This window comes from Ctenopharyngodon idella, chromosome 3 (assembly GCF_019924925.1).
Source record: "Ctenopharyngodon idella isolate HZGC_01 chromosome 3, HZGC01, whole genome shotgun sequence".
Taxonomy (NCBI): domain Eukaryota; kingdom Metazoa; phylum Chordata; class Actinopteri; order Cypriniformes; family Xenocyprididae; genus Ctenopharyngodon; species Ctenopharyngodon idella.
The window spans coordinates 26510387-26524763 of NC_067222.1; the positions used below are offsets into that span (position 1 = coordinate 26510387).

The following is a 14377-nucleotide window of genomic DNA, read 5'->3' on the forward strand; positions in this document are numbered from 1 at the left end:
CACTATTAACAAGTTGCTTATTAGCATGCATATTACTAGGATATTGGCTGTTTATTACTACTTATAAAGCACACATTAATGCCCTTTTCTACCTGACCATATTCTACATCCCTGAATATACCCAATACCTAGTCTTAGCTACATTTAACACGATTTGTGTGGTTTTTGCAACTAGACCTGAATACATGAGAGGATAAACGCATAAGTGCGTGCTGAGCGTATATAACGAGCTGACATAAAAAGCTCGATGTTCCCTCATCTCATTGAAAAGTACTGGTGAACGAATGATGCAGAAACGCACTGAATCGAGCATGAAATGAACGGTCAGAAGAGAATAATGTGTGTGAGAGCAGCATCTGCGCTGATGAGCCCCTGATGTCCGAGCCGCGCTCACTGTACATGGGAATGATGAGCTCAGTGGTTTCCGCAGTGAAGTTTGGCTCTGGAATTTCAAACGCACATACTGTACGTCACCGAGAGGCAATCCCTCACCGAAATGATTCAGAAGATCACTGAAAAAGCAGAAGAATCACGCCGCGACAGGTTAAAGCTCCACAAACCGAACCAAGGTAATTCATATCAAAGTATTAGCAAGTTTATGAATATTTTGTCTGTTATAGCCTAACATGTAGCCTCTAAGTTACGACAAGTAGCCTAACTACATGTATACGCTCGGACGTTTAAGACCGACGACGAACTCACAAGATTTGAAGACCGTTGCACTGAAAACTGTTTTCTTGTTAGGGGGTGCCTTGCTCTGAAACTGGGTGTAATTCTCATTTTCACCTTAAGGATGTGTTACTGACGGCATCCCTCAGTTCCAGAGAGGCTGTGGGGAAAGAGGACTGTGAGACTGTCCTGTGGTCCTGCTTGCAGATTCAATCCCCATTTCTTGCGGATTTCAGTTCAGTTACCAACGTGCGAGTCTCGCGGCTGTATTCATCGAGGAAGAGTCATGGATAATTCATAAACGCGCAAACCACTGGATTATTTTGATTCATATGGTTGAACTTAAAGGATTCGTCGGTGGGAATAATTATCCATATTTCCAACCTGGCTGGTGAGAGGAGGACTGTTGCAATGTCATCCCATTCAACATCTTTGGAGCTTTGTGGAAGAGGGATGCTGTGAGTATCGTTTTTATCTCTCTTTTTGTAAAATGCGCGTGGTTCATTACGACGTGGTCTTTAAAGGGCAATGGAGAATGAACATAAACGTTTAAAATTCAGTCTCACCATTCAGTTACACTGAAATTAATTTGATGCAGGAATACGCGGCTTTTCCTGCATCATTAGGGATGCGCGATCCTAAAAAATGGCATAAAAGGAAGAAACGTGGGTTAGTTATTTTATTATGTTTGGATGTAAGGTTTTTTAACAGTAAGTTGGATTTTATTGAGTTATGTTCAGCAACACGCTCTTGTTTTACCTGTAAGAAAACTCGTGTCATGATCATGTGAGCACCAAATCTGAGGATTTTCCCTCAGGAGTGCGCTTCGCTTTTTCTGGACAAAACGAGGGAACTCGTTTACTACTGAACGAGAAAAAGAAAAAGAACAGAAAAGATAAATGTGTCATTTGAAAAGGTTTTACATGATAGAGGACTTGTCTGTGCTTTCTTTGATATGTAACAGATGCATGCGGATTTTGGTGGAGTTGTTGATTAAACTTCAAATAACAGCTAGCCTATTTTTCTTTTGAAACAGCGCTGTTTTTATTTTTAATTGAGCATAGAGATATGTCATCTCGTCTTCGTTTTTTGTCAAATAATGGATATTATTAGCCTTCTTCGTTGCTACTGTTGTAAAGTTCTGACGCGTATACTATACTTTCCCATTGAATATTATGGTGTCCTCACAGCGTACTGAGGTTCCAGCTGAGAACGCAAAACGAGACGCGTCAATAGGGGGCGCACTTGCATAATGGTCGTTTTGAGGAAATTAATGAGGTATCAAAAGAAATATTCATCTAGATATATTCCCCATGTTAAGATCTCTGTCACGTTGTAAGAACACTGATATCGCATTTGCCTAAAATAACAAATCAGGTCAGTTTTTATTCACGGAACAGCAAAATCTTAATAAATTATGCTTTCTCTCTCCACCACCCTCTCTAATTAATTACATTCAAATGAAAAATCATATAAATGTTACATGTAATTGTCAAAAGACCTGGTTTCCAGCCACATTCATTAATGTTTGTCACATGTTCCTCTGATGATTTATTTTTCAGTATGTTTTGAGCATGAAAATGGCAAAGTTTTGCTTATATATATACACATTATGACAGTAACTGTTAGACAAAATGTCATGTATTGATTTAAAACAGTGATTAAAGACATACAACAACTTAAACAAGGATATTCTGCTATATTTACACATCTGTATATATTTAATAATTATTAAATTACTGTAAAGCTAAATATAAGCATCTTAATGCATATGTGCATTTTGATTCTTAGTCTCTTGAGACAAGCCTAGATCAAATCACACAAAGCATGCTATTTTCACCATTCTCTGCTCAACTGCATCAAACAAATCAACCATTGATGTTTGTTTGCTCTACTTAATTCTTATCAGCTGAAACTGCTGATAAATCTTACTTGCTCATTCATTTGTCTTTAATAATGGTAATATGATGCATTGTTCTTCACGAGAATCGCAAGCTTCAACAGCCCCTGCGCCATATGTTGTTTCTCTGCAGTTTTATGCCTTGCTTTACAATGCATCTGCTTGCGTATACGTGCTGGCCACAGTAGCGGAGGGCCTGTGAGCTTCCTCCGCTCAGTCAGTCCAAGACTCTTCATGTGATGATGTCAGCTCCACTCTCTTCTGCCCTGCTTGCTGCTCAGATCCAGTGTCACATGTAATATTCGTCATTCGCTCATTGCTAGTTATTCATTGCCTAAATTCCAAAATGAGATTATAAAATCCTGCACTCCTCGCCGTTGTTGTGTAACTCAACTGGATGCAATTGTGTGTATAATGTACATAGTTATCAAATAAGTATTGTTGGTAATGCAGTTCTGAACTAAAATAAGTTGCATAAGATTTAGGAGTTTCATTCTTTAAGAAGAAACTCCTAGCATAGTGTAGTTTGTAAATCTCTGAATGCATTATATCAAAAACAGCCTCTGTTGTGTGTGTGTGTGTGTTCTGCAGGGAATGAAGTCGAGCACTATGGGGTTTTCCAGGTTGGTTCTTCTGACTCTTCCAGCTCTCCTTACCCTCATCTGCGTCTCACATGCGGCAGAGAAAGTGCCCATACTGAACATTGCCGTGATCCTCGGTCAAACACGCTACATCTCTGATCGAGATATACGGGCTCTGTGGAGCAAAGATGATCCCATTGACGTCAACGTGGTGACCCTGCTGGTGAATGAAACAGACCCCAAAAGCATCATTACCCATGTGTGCGATCTCATGTCTGGGACTAAAATCCATGGGGTGGTGTTTGGGGACGGCACTGACCAGGAAGCCATCGCCCAGATTTTGGATTTTATTTCCTCTCAGACTTTGATACCCATCCTGGGGATCCATGGAGGCTCGTCCATGATCATGGCGGATAAGGTCAGTCTGTAGTATGTCAAGCATCAGCTCACCTGGAGCAGGGTACATTATTGAATACTAAAGTGCTCTACTTTTCAAATTTGTTTACTCAATATCCAGAGCTTGAAATATTATTGAGATCACAAAATTAGTAAAAATGTGCACTCTTAATGTGGTTTGGTAATGACAACGATGTGAAATAATATCATTAGTGCAACATGCAGTCGTGCTTTAACTGTTCCTCTGACAAATTACACTAAGGAGTTATTTCACAACATATGTTCCATCTGCATTCCACTAGAGTAATCACTTTACTGAACCCGATGACAAATATCTCTTTATACTGAACCATCATAATTTCAATCACAGCTGTCATCATGCAACACTCACTTGATTTGAAGAGCAAAAAGGGGGAAAAATGGGATTTGAGATCAGTTTATGGTACAGTTTAAGATGGTAAACCTAGAGAGGTGATAATTTGCCACTCTGCTGACTTTGTTCCATTTTCATTACCGACCTGAATTTCCACATTTGCAAAAAATCCCATTGCAGACCTGCATTGAGTTTATATAATAATCCTGTTTCTTATGAGCACTCGCTGCTGCATTTAAATGTGTTTACTCTCTTTTCATCTCGGGATGTCGCTGTATCAAATGAAGCAACGTTTTGAAAGCTTATTCTCAGGAGACTTTCTTTAGCGGTACATTAAGTCATTCTAAAGCACTCCGTGTTGATCCTTAAGGAGATAAACGTCGGGGCTGTTTTAGCTCACTGGGACCTTTGTGTCTATGTTGAATAATACATCACATGCATACATTTTAAACTGTATGTCACAAGAATGTGAGTATATACTACCGGTGACATGTAAATGTGAACTTTGCATGGTTTACATACTGTACCTCTACGTCATGTAAATCACTATATGCTACAGCTCTTCAAATGTGTGTGCGTTTTAAATGGCCTAAATGTTGCATTTTAGTGGCGTGTCGAAAGGAGAGTCATTTGATTCGATTCTGAGAATCGTTATTGGTTAGGAGAGACGAGGCGAAATTAATGGTAGCTCATGGCTTTTTCATTCTTCAGGAGACAAGAAAGCATACACGTGGTAATTAATGCTGGGCTGCCGGGCAAATCTTACTTCATTTAGTGCCCATGCAGCAGGATTTGAACCCAATAAACAGAGGGATCATTGGCATGTGTCAGGGGATCCTTTGTTTTATATCTAAAGTGCTTCATCCCACTGAATGCGGCCAATGCACAGGCACGTTCACGGCTAGTTATGGCCAAAGATCGACTGTCTGTCTTATTGACGTTCTTAGGTTGCTTTCCCATATATCTTCAGCCTGAATCAATTGATTTAAGACACATGATTGTCATTTAATATACGCAGGTGCCAAGAGAGGCAACATACAATGGAGATAGCCATTTAGGCAATTTAGCTCTTTCTCTCCTCCATCACTGACAGGGAAATGCAATGATCTGTCTTGCCATTGTGGATATATAAATTCTGAAGTTCTAATCTTTTTATATGCTGCTAATATATCCCCAATAGATTCAGAATATGCACACTGTGGCTCAAACTAAAGCCTTTGCCATCTTTGAGCCTGTTATAAATTTTCTTTCCGGTGATTCGACACATTCAGTGGTAGTCGAATTTGACACAAATGTGTTGGTGAGTCTTTTTGTGCAGAGCAAACACCATTAATCTTATTGTGACCTCATTTAAGACATGTAGAGAGGTGTTCATGGACTTGGTGTTAAGGGAGTCTGCTGATCACGATGTTCTCTTTTGGATGAGATACGACTCCTCAATTGCCTTCAAGTGCTGTTAATTTAACGACTTCAGTTTGGAGGAGGGACTTGTCACCCCAGAGAGGCGTGTAATGCAAGCGAGAGCACATCATAGTGTAGGGATGGACTGAAAAATTAGCCCAGGACCTATCTTTGAAATTCAGCTGATGTAGCAGTCATCCTGATGTATAATTGTAGTTTGTTTTACTTCTGTCCCATTTCTCATTGCCTAGAGAAAACAGGTTTATCTTAACCGACCCTCGGGTATAATTCTTTAGACATCCTACTATTTGCAAGTTGACACAAAGTACAGAGTTGGTAAACTTTTTAATAGCAGTGGCCTCTGGTTTTGTGGTGAATGTTTGCATATTCTTGGTTTCATTCTGTTCAAATGTCAGTAAGATTTTTAATGTTTTTGAAAGAAGTCTCTTATGCTCACCAAGGCTGCATTTATTTGATCAAAAATACAATAAAAAACAGTAACACTGTGAAATGTTATTACAATTTAAAATGACTGTTTTCTATTTTAATATGTTTTAAAATGTTATTTATTCTTGTGATGGCAAAGCTGAATTTTTAGCAGCAATTACTCCAGTCTTCAGTGTCACATGATCCTTTAGAAATAATCTGCTGATTTGGTGCTCAAAAAACATTTCTTATTAATATCAATACTGAAAACAGTTGTGCTGCTTAATATTTTACTGGAAATTGTAATACATTTTTCAATTTTAAAAAACATTTAGCAAAGCAAAAAGCATTTATTTAAAACAGAAATCTTTTGTAACATTATAAATGTATTCCTTTACTTTTATTTTTGATCATTTTAATGTATCCTTGTTGAATAAAAGTATCAATTTCTTTAAAAAAAAATCTTACTGACCCCAAACTTTTAAACGGTAGTGTAAACATGAATATTACTGATATACATGTATGGTGTTTGCAAAAATTGTATTCTTTCAGAGAATATGACTGTGTTTAAATGACAATCAATAGAGAAAAATGGTTTTTATGGACCAGTTATGGCATCAACCAGCAGGGTCTAACTGGGCCATACTAACTACCTAAACCTTCACCCTTTATTGTTAACCAAGAAACCTTTAAACAAACCTGACTGTAACATTTAGCTGCGATCTTTTATAATACTTTTGAGTTCTGAATTGGGTCCCGTGAGTCATATCCATTGAGCGCTTTATGTTATTTATATGAAAATTCATTAACAAAGACATGCTGTGAACAAGCGGAGCACTTATGTTTACTATTCTCTAATAAGAGAGCATTTAAGAACATGCGAATTATGAAATGTAATTAACTCACTGCCATCTTACAACTAATAACCTGCTGTTGCTGTAGATGAGGGAACAACCACAGGGTGGAGATTTTAAATGAAATGATTAATTAACTACAGTGAGGTCATTGTGATGTCACAGCGTTTTCTCTAAACAGCCATATTGTTTTTCCACTTCTACTAGTGTGAGCGAAAGTGGTATTAGTCTCTCCAAAGAGATGCCTTTGTGTATCCTTATTGTGTTCATAAATGTTCTCAAATATCTTCAAATATATTGCAAATGCTAATGTCCAGATCCCCTGAGCATCATCAAATATTATTTGCAGCTATATTACCGCACGACTAGCCTTGAGGGACAGTCGTATCTGCTCCCTTCTGAAATGGCACAGTTGTAGATGTGACACCTTTTATGTGCTCTGAACCTCACACAGATGTTCAGTGTCCAACACATTGTCTCAGTGGGGTTAAACATGGCCACCCATTATCATTCTTCAGCAGCATCCCAGAGATGGTGGCTTGCACACGGGGTGCAGAACTCATCAGGTCACAGCACATGTCTGCTGGACAAGTGTTACAACACTTTCTTGATTATAGTTGCGCTTTCTTGTGTGCCTGACTCCCGTGGACAGGACAGCAAGAAAAAGAATTTAATTAGCTATAACTGCTATTTCCAAGGCAATAAGGCTTTGCGCAGCGGTGCTGGAGAGTAATGATGAAAGGAAGCACTTTCCCACAAGAAAACCACAAATGAGATCACTTTAAAATCTCAATTGTTTCTCCTAGACTGCAGTGAGATTATATGGAGAATTTAGCTATGCCTGATCACTTAAAGGGATAGTTCACCTATAAATGAAAATTCTGTCATCATTTCCTCACCCTCAGGTTGTTCCAAACCTGTATAAATTTCTTTGTTCTGCTGTACACAAAGGAAGATATTTTGAAGAATGTGGGAAACTGAACAGCTCTGGGGCACCATTGACTTCCATAGTATTTTTTTTTCCTACTATGGAAGTCAATGGTGCCCCAAAGCAGCCTGGTTACAAACTTTCTTCAAAATATCTTCTTTTGTGTTCAGCAGAACAAAGAAATTCATACAGGTTTGGAACAACTTGAGGGTGAGGAAATAATGACAGAATCTTCATTTTTGGGTGAACTATCCCTTTAAGGATACACTCTAGAGTGTCACAAGAGATTTAAAAGATGTCTCACATTGGGTCTCATTTACTAATAATTTCAAAAGTTAATTATATTAAAAGTTTTGTGTCACATAATTAACCACACATTAAAGAAACATTTCTTATTATTATCAATGTAAAAAAGCAACAGCTACTTAATATTTTTGTGGATTCTTTGATCAATAGAAAGTTCAAATGAACAGCATTTATGTGAAATAGAAATCTTTTGTAACATTATAAATGTCTTTACTTTCACTTTGATCAATTTAATGCATACTTGCTAAATAAAAGTATTAATTTGACTAAAATTAAAATAAAGAGAACACTTATAGTTATAGCTCTTCATTCTTACAGTATCTCAACAGAATACTGAATTCTATACAGAGCTTATGATTCTAGTCAATTTACGGTCTATTTATGTTGTATGCAGGGCTTGACATTAAAGGATTAGTTTACTTCAGAATTAAAATTTCCTGATAATTTACTCACCCCCATGTCATCCAAGATATTTATGTCTTTCTTTCTTCAGTCAAAAAGTAATTAAGGTTTTTGAGGAAAACATTCCAGGATTTTTCTCCATATAGCAGACTTCAGCAGTTACCAATGGGTTGAAGGTCCAAATTGCAGTTTCAGCGCACCTTCAAAGGGCTCTACATGATCCCAGCCAAGGAATAAGGGTCTTATCTAGCGAAAAGTAAAAAAAAACAACAAAAAAAACTTTTTAACCACAAACGCTCGTCTTGCACTAGCTCTGCGATCCGCACGCATGACGTAATCATGTTGGAAAGGTCACATGTGATGTAGGTTGAAATGTTGTTGTTACAGGTCTTGAATTTTGGCGTGAAATTGTGCGAATTGTGCATAATTTTACTCATTCCCACAGATTTTGTGCTCGCACCTAAAGTGCACGCACATAAAAACGCCTCTCAGTACTATGTTCTTTTTTGCTGATTATTGCACTTAAATAGTCAAATACACAAAAAATAATGTCAAATTGCCAATCTTGGCAAGTATTCACGTAAACAGTCAGTTATGTTTTAAGTGAACGTAAACAGTTGAGAAAGAAAACGCATATGTAACAGTATAATGGATCTGTGCGTCAGGCCTTAAAGTGACAGCAGCCTAATATACCTGCTGCCAAATTATGATATTATATTAAAAATATCTCTATGGCAGTTTTCCCCCCATGGTATCAATGTCAAAATTGTGGCCAGTGAAAATGCTGAGTGTCTAGTAACCTTGGACATTCACTAGCCACAGTGGCTGATGAGCAAAAAAGTTAATGTGAAGTTGTATGTGAGGTCAGTGTTCAGAAAATACAAGGATGCCACGTTTTCATTTTTTCCCTCCTGGAGGCATAAACAGTTGTTATTTAGAATGGTTTAAAAGCTACTTAAAAACTAAATTGTTATTAAAAACGAATAATTATTTTGGCAGATGCTAGAGCACGTATTGTGGTTTCTGTTTCAAGAAAGTCTATTTATTGATATAATGCAAATAAGAGCAAACAAGTTTGCTGCAGTCCTGGATTCCCAAGCCAGCTGCAAGCAGCACTCTGTGCTGGAAATGTGCCATTGACCCCTGGAAACGCTGCAGTTCAGACTTGCTGATGTCACTATTAATGAAGAATATTATGAAGACAAGGTAGTTTGCACCGAAGCAACCTAGGGTCACAGGCAAGCTGTCTGTTTTTTCATTCGTTAAATGCTGCAAATGATTCACCATAAATTATGAGGTAAATGAAGCCTCGGACATTTATTAGACAACAAAGGTCTAGCTGTGAGATTGACCCCACAGCTATATGCTCTCTTATGTAAGGACAAATCCATTGGAGGGTGTAATCACACAATGAACCACTTGCGGTGGTAACAGCGGACCTTAACAGCCAAACTGTAATCTTATGTAAGGCAGGCTGAAACAGGGCGAGCTTGAAAATGAAAATGATTTCATTGCGTTATGTAGCCTGGCTCATTAATTAAAGACAGGTCACTGCAGCTGTGAAGGGTGAGGCATGAGGCAGATGTTTTTCTGGCTGCTGCAGTGGTCTTGTTTGGCCCGGTTAAGGGCATGCAATGTTAATTTGATTGCTTTACTCTTTCACTGTAACAATATTACGGTGCTATACAGTATAAACTGTACTGTAAATGCATTTCATAATATAATTGTCTTTTTTGATGTGGAATATTTCATCCAGAAATGAAAATTTTGTCATTATTTACTTACCATGCCATTCCGAATGTGACTTTCTTCCTTTGATGGAGCATAGAAGGAGAAACGTTAAAGAGAAATTGCTCGTTTCCATGCAATTACGATGAATGTAAACTCAATGAATGTAAAAAAAAAAAAAAAGTTCAAAAAAGACACAAATGTTCTATAAAAGTATTTTAAAATTGGTGCATATTATTTGTTTATATTTGTATATTTCTTTATAAATATTTTTTATTATATATATATATATATATATGTTTTTATTTTTTATATATAAGTTGTCTGAAGCTATATGCATAATGACTGATTCACTGACAGATGTCACTACCATTAAGCTGTTATTCGCTATGACAGATCAGTCAGATTTGTGAATGAATCATTCAGATGATCAACCAATTCATCAAAAAGATCAGACTGAAAAGAATGCTTGTTGCAAATAAAGGAGAGGTGCAGGATCTAATTGCAACAGTGAAGGTTTATTAACAAAACGATAAACTAAAACACTCTTCAATAAGAAACAAACAGAACAACTAACTTAATGCAACAGACAACTGACAAGGAACAGAAGGAAACACAGGGTTTAAATACACAGTGAACTGAAGATCTAACGATACTAATTAACAAGACACAGCTGAACTCAAACACTAATCAAATCAGGAACCATGACAACAAACAAGTGGCGGGAAACTAAGAACAAAGAACATGTGACCAATGAAAAACAAACTCTAAACATGAACTAAATAGAACAAAACAACTCAGATAGTTACAGAATGATTCATTCACAATAATATCAGATATCAGGATGTTCAGTGAATAACGTCTTAAATTTCATTAAATTGTCTTTTGCACAAAACTATTGTATGACTTCAGAAGACTTGGAAAATAGTGCATCAGCTGTGTAGCATTTTGTTGTTGTTGTTGTTTTTGTAATTTTGGTACTTGACAATCCCAGTTTTCATTCACATTAAAAAGAAGTCACCTTTTGTGTTCAGAATGAGGTTTAGTAAATGATGACAGAATTGTAATTTTTGGTTTATGAAAATAGTAGCAAAGCTTATCCAAGTCTTGAAGCAGAGACTGAAACGCTTCCAAACAGAGTGTGACAAGGATTCGGACTTCGCCATTACAGAGTGCTAGAGAATTACATATGCTTTGCATCTAACTTTTTAATACCTCGGCTCATACTGTATTTTGGGCAGAGGAGAACTGCATCTTCACTGAACGCTGTTTTGCTTTTATGCGACTGCAAAATGAATAAAGCTTTCCTCTAGACTTGCTTGTCCTCAGCCGAGGCGAGATGAGAGATGCACTGCAGTGCTCATGCAGCGAACACAATTACATCAGAATACACTCCTCCGTATTGGTACAATTCCTTGTCAGAAGCAGTGAAGTGTGTTCAAAGACAGAAAATGGAAGTGGATGGCATGAATTAAATATATTTTGCTTTGTGCTCCATGCATTCATTAGAACACTTTTTATGTATGATGGCCCAGCGGAAGTTACAAGACTGTTAATTGCTCACAAAAGCGAAACATAGCCGTGAGGAAAATTTTAAGTCCCCCTGTGGTGAAAATCAAGTTTTTAATGTTGTTCATATGTCTGTCTGGTGTTTTTAACATGAAAAACCATGTGCAAATTCATAAGTCAACACCATTGCTGAGTATTTTCTCTTTAAAACTGCAGTAAACCAAAGACAGTCTCAAACCCGTGGTTTGAAATCGCTAGTGTTTCTGATGTCACAAACTACCTTGTAACCAATCAAGCATAACATTAACTGACCGCGCAAGGGAGTCTCAAAAGAAGGTTATCTCGGTAAGTCTCAGTGAGTTGACGGAGTGGATCTCGTCCAAGCTTGTGTGAGTGAGTGGAGGCTGGGCTAATTATCATATTCATAGATCCATGTATATTAAATGAGGCAAGGGTGTAGAGTTACATTCAAGCTATTTTAAAGCATTAAGAATTTGTTTTCTGTTTTCACAGGAAAAAAACGTTTAAATATGTAATTTTGGTGATCAAAGATGAGTTTTAAGGGATAAAATTATTGACTACAGGGGGACTTTAAGGCAAATCCCTGGGCTGAAGGAACGGCATTGAGTGGTATTGTTCTCTTTCTGTAGAGTTCAGGCTGTTAATGATATTTAACCTGCTCTGAAATAGATCCTCTGCTTCAAAAGAGCACTCAAATGTACATAATTTTCTGGACTAAGCTTATGGTGGCTTCACTAAATTGCAAACCATTCAAGGTGACTTTTCAAGCTAAATAAGTTGGCAACAAATAATTGTGGACAGAAATCATCTAATTCATGATGCTGTTAAGCATTGTGAGCAAACCTTTTTCACATCGAGCTGCATTTGCTCCAGACACTAGAGGCTGAATTTAATGGAGGTTATCCAAACAGCATTATTGCAAAATGTATTACAAAAGTGTCTGCTTGAGGATTTTGATTGGATAATTGATTAACAGAGCCTTAACATCTTAATCAATGGCAAGATATTGAATTGTTTTGTGCTCAACAAGAGGGCTGCTGTTCTCATTTTTGAATGGCCTGAGGTACTTTCAGTTAATTTTTTTTTTGCTGCTTTCTTTTAGTAATGTCACCATGTAATATTCATAGAACATACTGAATAGACTCATACCACGGTCAGCTTGGGACAATGTGTCTTCGTTTTTTTCTTCTCCTGAACCCATGATCCTTTCTAAAATCATCTCACACCTTGAGAGTAAACTAGTTTTTGTTCTACTTCTTCCCATGTTCCTTCGTTCTCGATACATGGACATGCCTTTAAAAATAGGTCCAATGGTAGCAAAGATAAATGACAAAACAGCTGAGTTTTTCAGGGTCAGCTTTGACAAATGAGGCAGCGGACTTTCAGAACTCCAGAGACTTCCACAGTTAGGTCGCTAATCTCAGGAGGTGGAGGGAAATGCATTTTTGTTAGGCTGGAGGCAGCAGTCGAGGTCTTGGAATAGTGCTATTTACTGATGTAAATGTATATAGCTGTTCTTAGTTGTCAGGGATGTGGGGGATAAACATCAGACTGAGGTTTAGATTAAATGAAATTCTTGTCCCTGAAACCTTGACTGCTTTTTGTGCATGACAAAAACCAAAGAGTTTCAGCACGGGAGTATGCGCGAGTCGTGACGGCCGTCCTTATAAAGGAAAGTGTAGAGGCGTTCTGGTTTATAAAGTGGCCTTGAAGATGTACGGAACATTGGGGGGAAAATGCCAAAGAGTTTATTTAATTGTAAAGGTGAAAATATTTGACAGTCATAAGAAATATTGTAAGGTGCTATAGTATGCTTTGTGAACAATGAATGGGAAAGAAGCAGCTTATTCACCGTAGCTGAAAAGAGTGATTATGTGGCTGATAAATAACGGCTTCCCACATTACTCAGTGTCTGAGGTGGAAAGATGAGCTTCACACTTGAGACTTGCCTCAATGTAGGTCAAATGAATGAAAAATTGAGCATACATACAAGCTGGGCTATGTATGTCTGTTCAAATGTTTATTCAGACCACCCATAAAAAAAAATAAAAAATAAACAAAAGGTTCAACCTTAAAGCCACAATATGTAAGATTTTTGGATTAAAAAAAATCCCAAAACCACTAGAACAATGTTATATATTTTGTTGACTTGTGTACTTACATTATCCCAAATGTTTTCAAGAATGTGTAAATCTAGAGAAATAAGCCATTTTAACCAGGACACGGACCGTGTCTCTGCATCGCCTACCAATGACATCATACCTGCGTTACCCTCAGTTTCCAGTTGTAGAAACCATGGAAACACCATATATGATATGTTTTATTAGACAGGTAAGCAACTGTTTGGATGGATACATTCATTGACAGAAAACTAATCAGCTTCCATGTTTTACCATGCCTAATATCGATCTAGCTTACTGCAGTGTGCAACAAGTGTCTCATAGTATCCCCCGAGCTAACGCAGAGCAGCACTATAACAACTTTCAACACACAAATGTACCTAATATGATAATAAAACAGCGCTGCTTTACCCCACATACACTTGACCGGAAGAAGCGGAAGCTGCGACTGCGGCATAATAAAAGCTCCGCTGCTATCCAGCCGTGTGTCGAACTCGTCTCTCATTAGCAATCGCTCCAGCGGCCTTGTTTCTGCTCGTACAGTACTAGGTCGTGCTCTGCTTCATACTACAGTAACAATAATAATCTCATCCGTGAACATGATTTCTGCCTGAGTCCCATCCTTATTCTTTTCCACCGGCTGTAGATGTGAAGACAACACCTCCCATGATTCTGCGAAATCAAGGCGCCATCAAGCTACACCTTTGTTTTGAATAAGCAACCTCTAGTAGTGAAAATTTACATAGTGTGTCTTTAAGTTACC

The 14377-nt window shown here is 37.7% G+C and overlaps 1 protein-coding gene across 1 annotated transcript in view; it reads left to right on the forward strand.

Annotated features, from left to right (window-relative positions):
- Positions 1-194: 194 nt before the first annotated feature.
- The window catches only part of grin2aa (glutamate receptor, ionotropic, N-methyl D-aspartate 2A, a), a 151481-nt gene continuing 137298 nt past the window's right edge, over positions 195-14377 (forward strand). The window contains exons 1-2 of the mRNA XM_051887845.1: positions 195-1127; positions 3161-3568. Coding sequence (XP_051743805.1) covers positions 3164-3568 — 405 coding nt within the window. The 5' untranslated portion in view covers positions 195-1127; positions 3161-3163. The remainder of the gene's footprint in view (positions 1128-3160; positions 3569-14377) is intronic.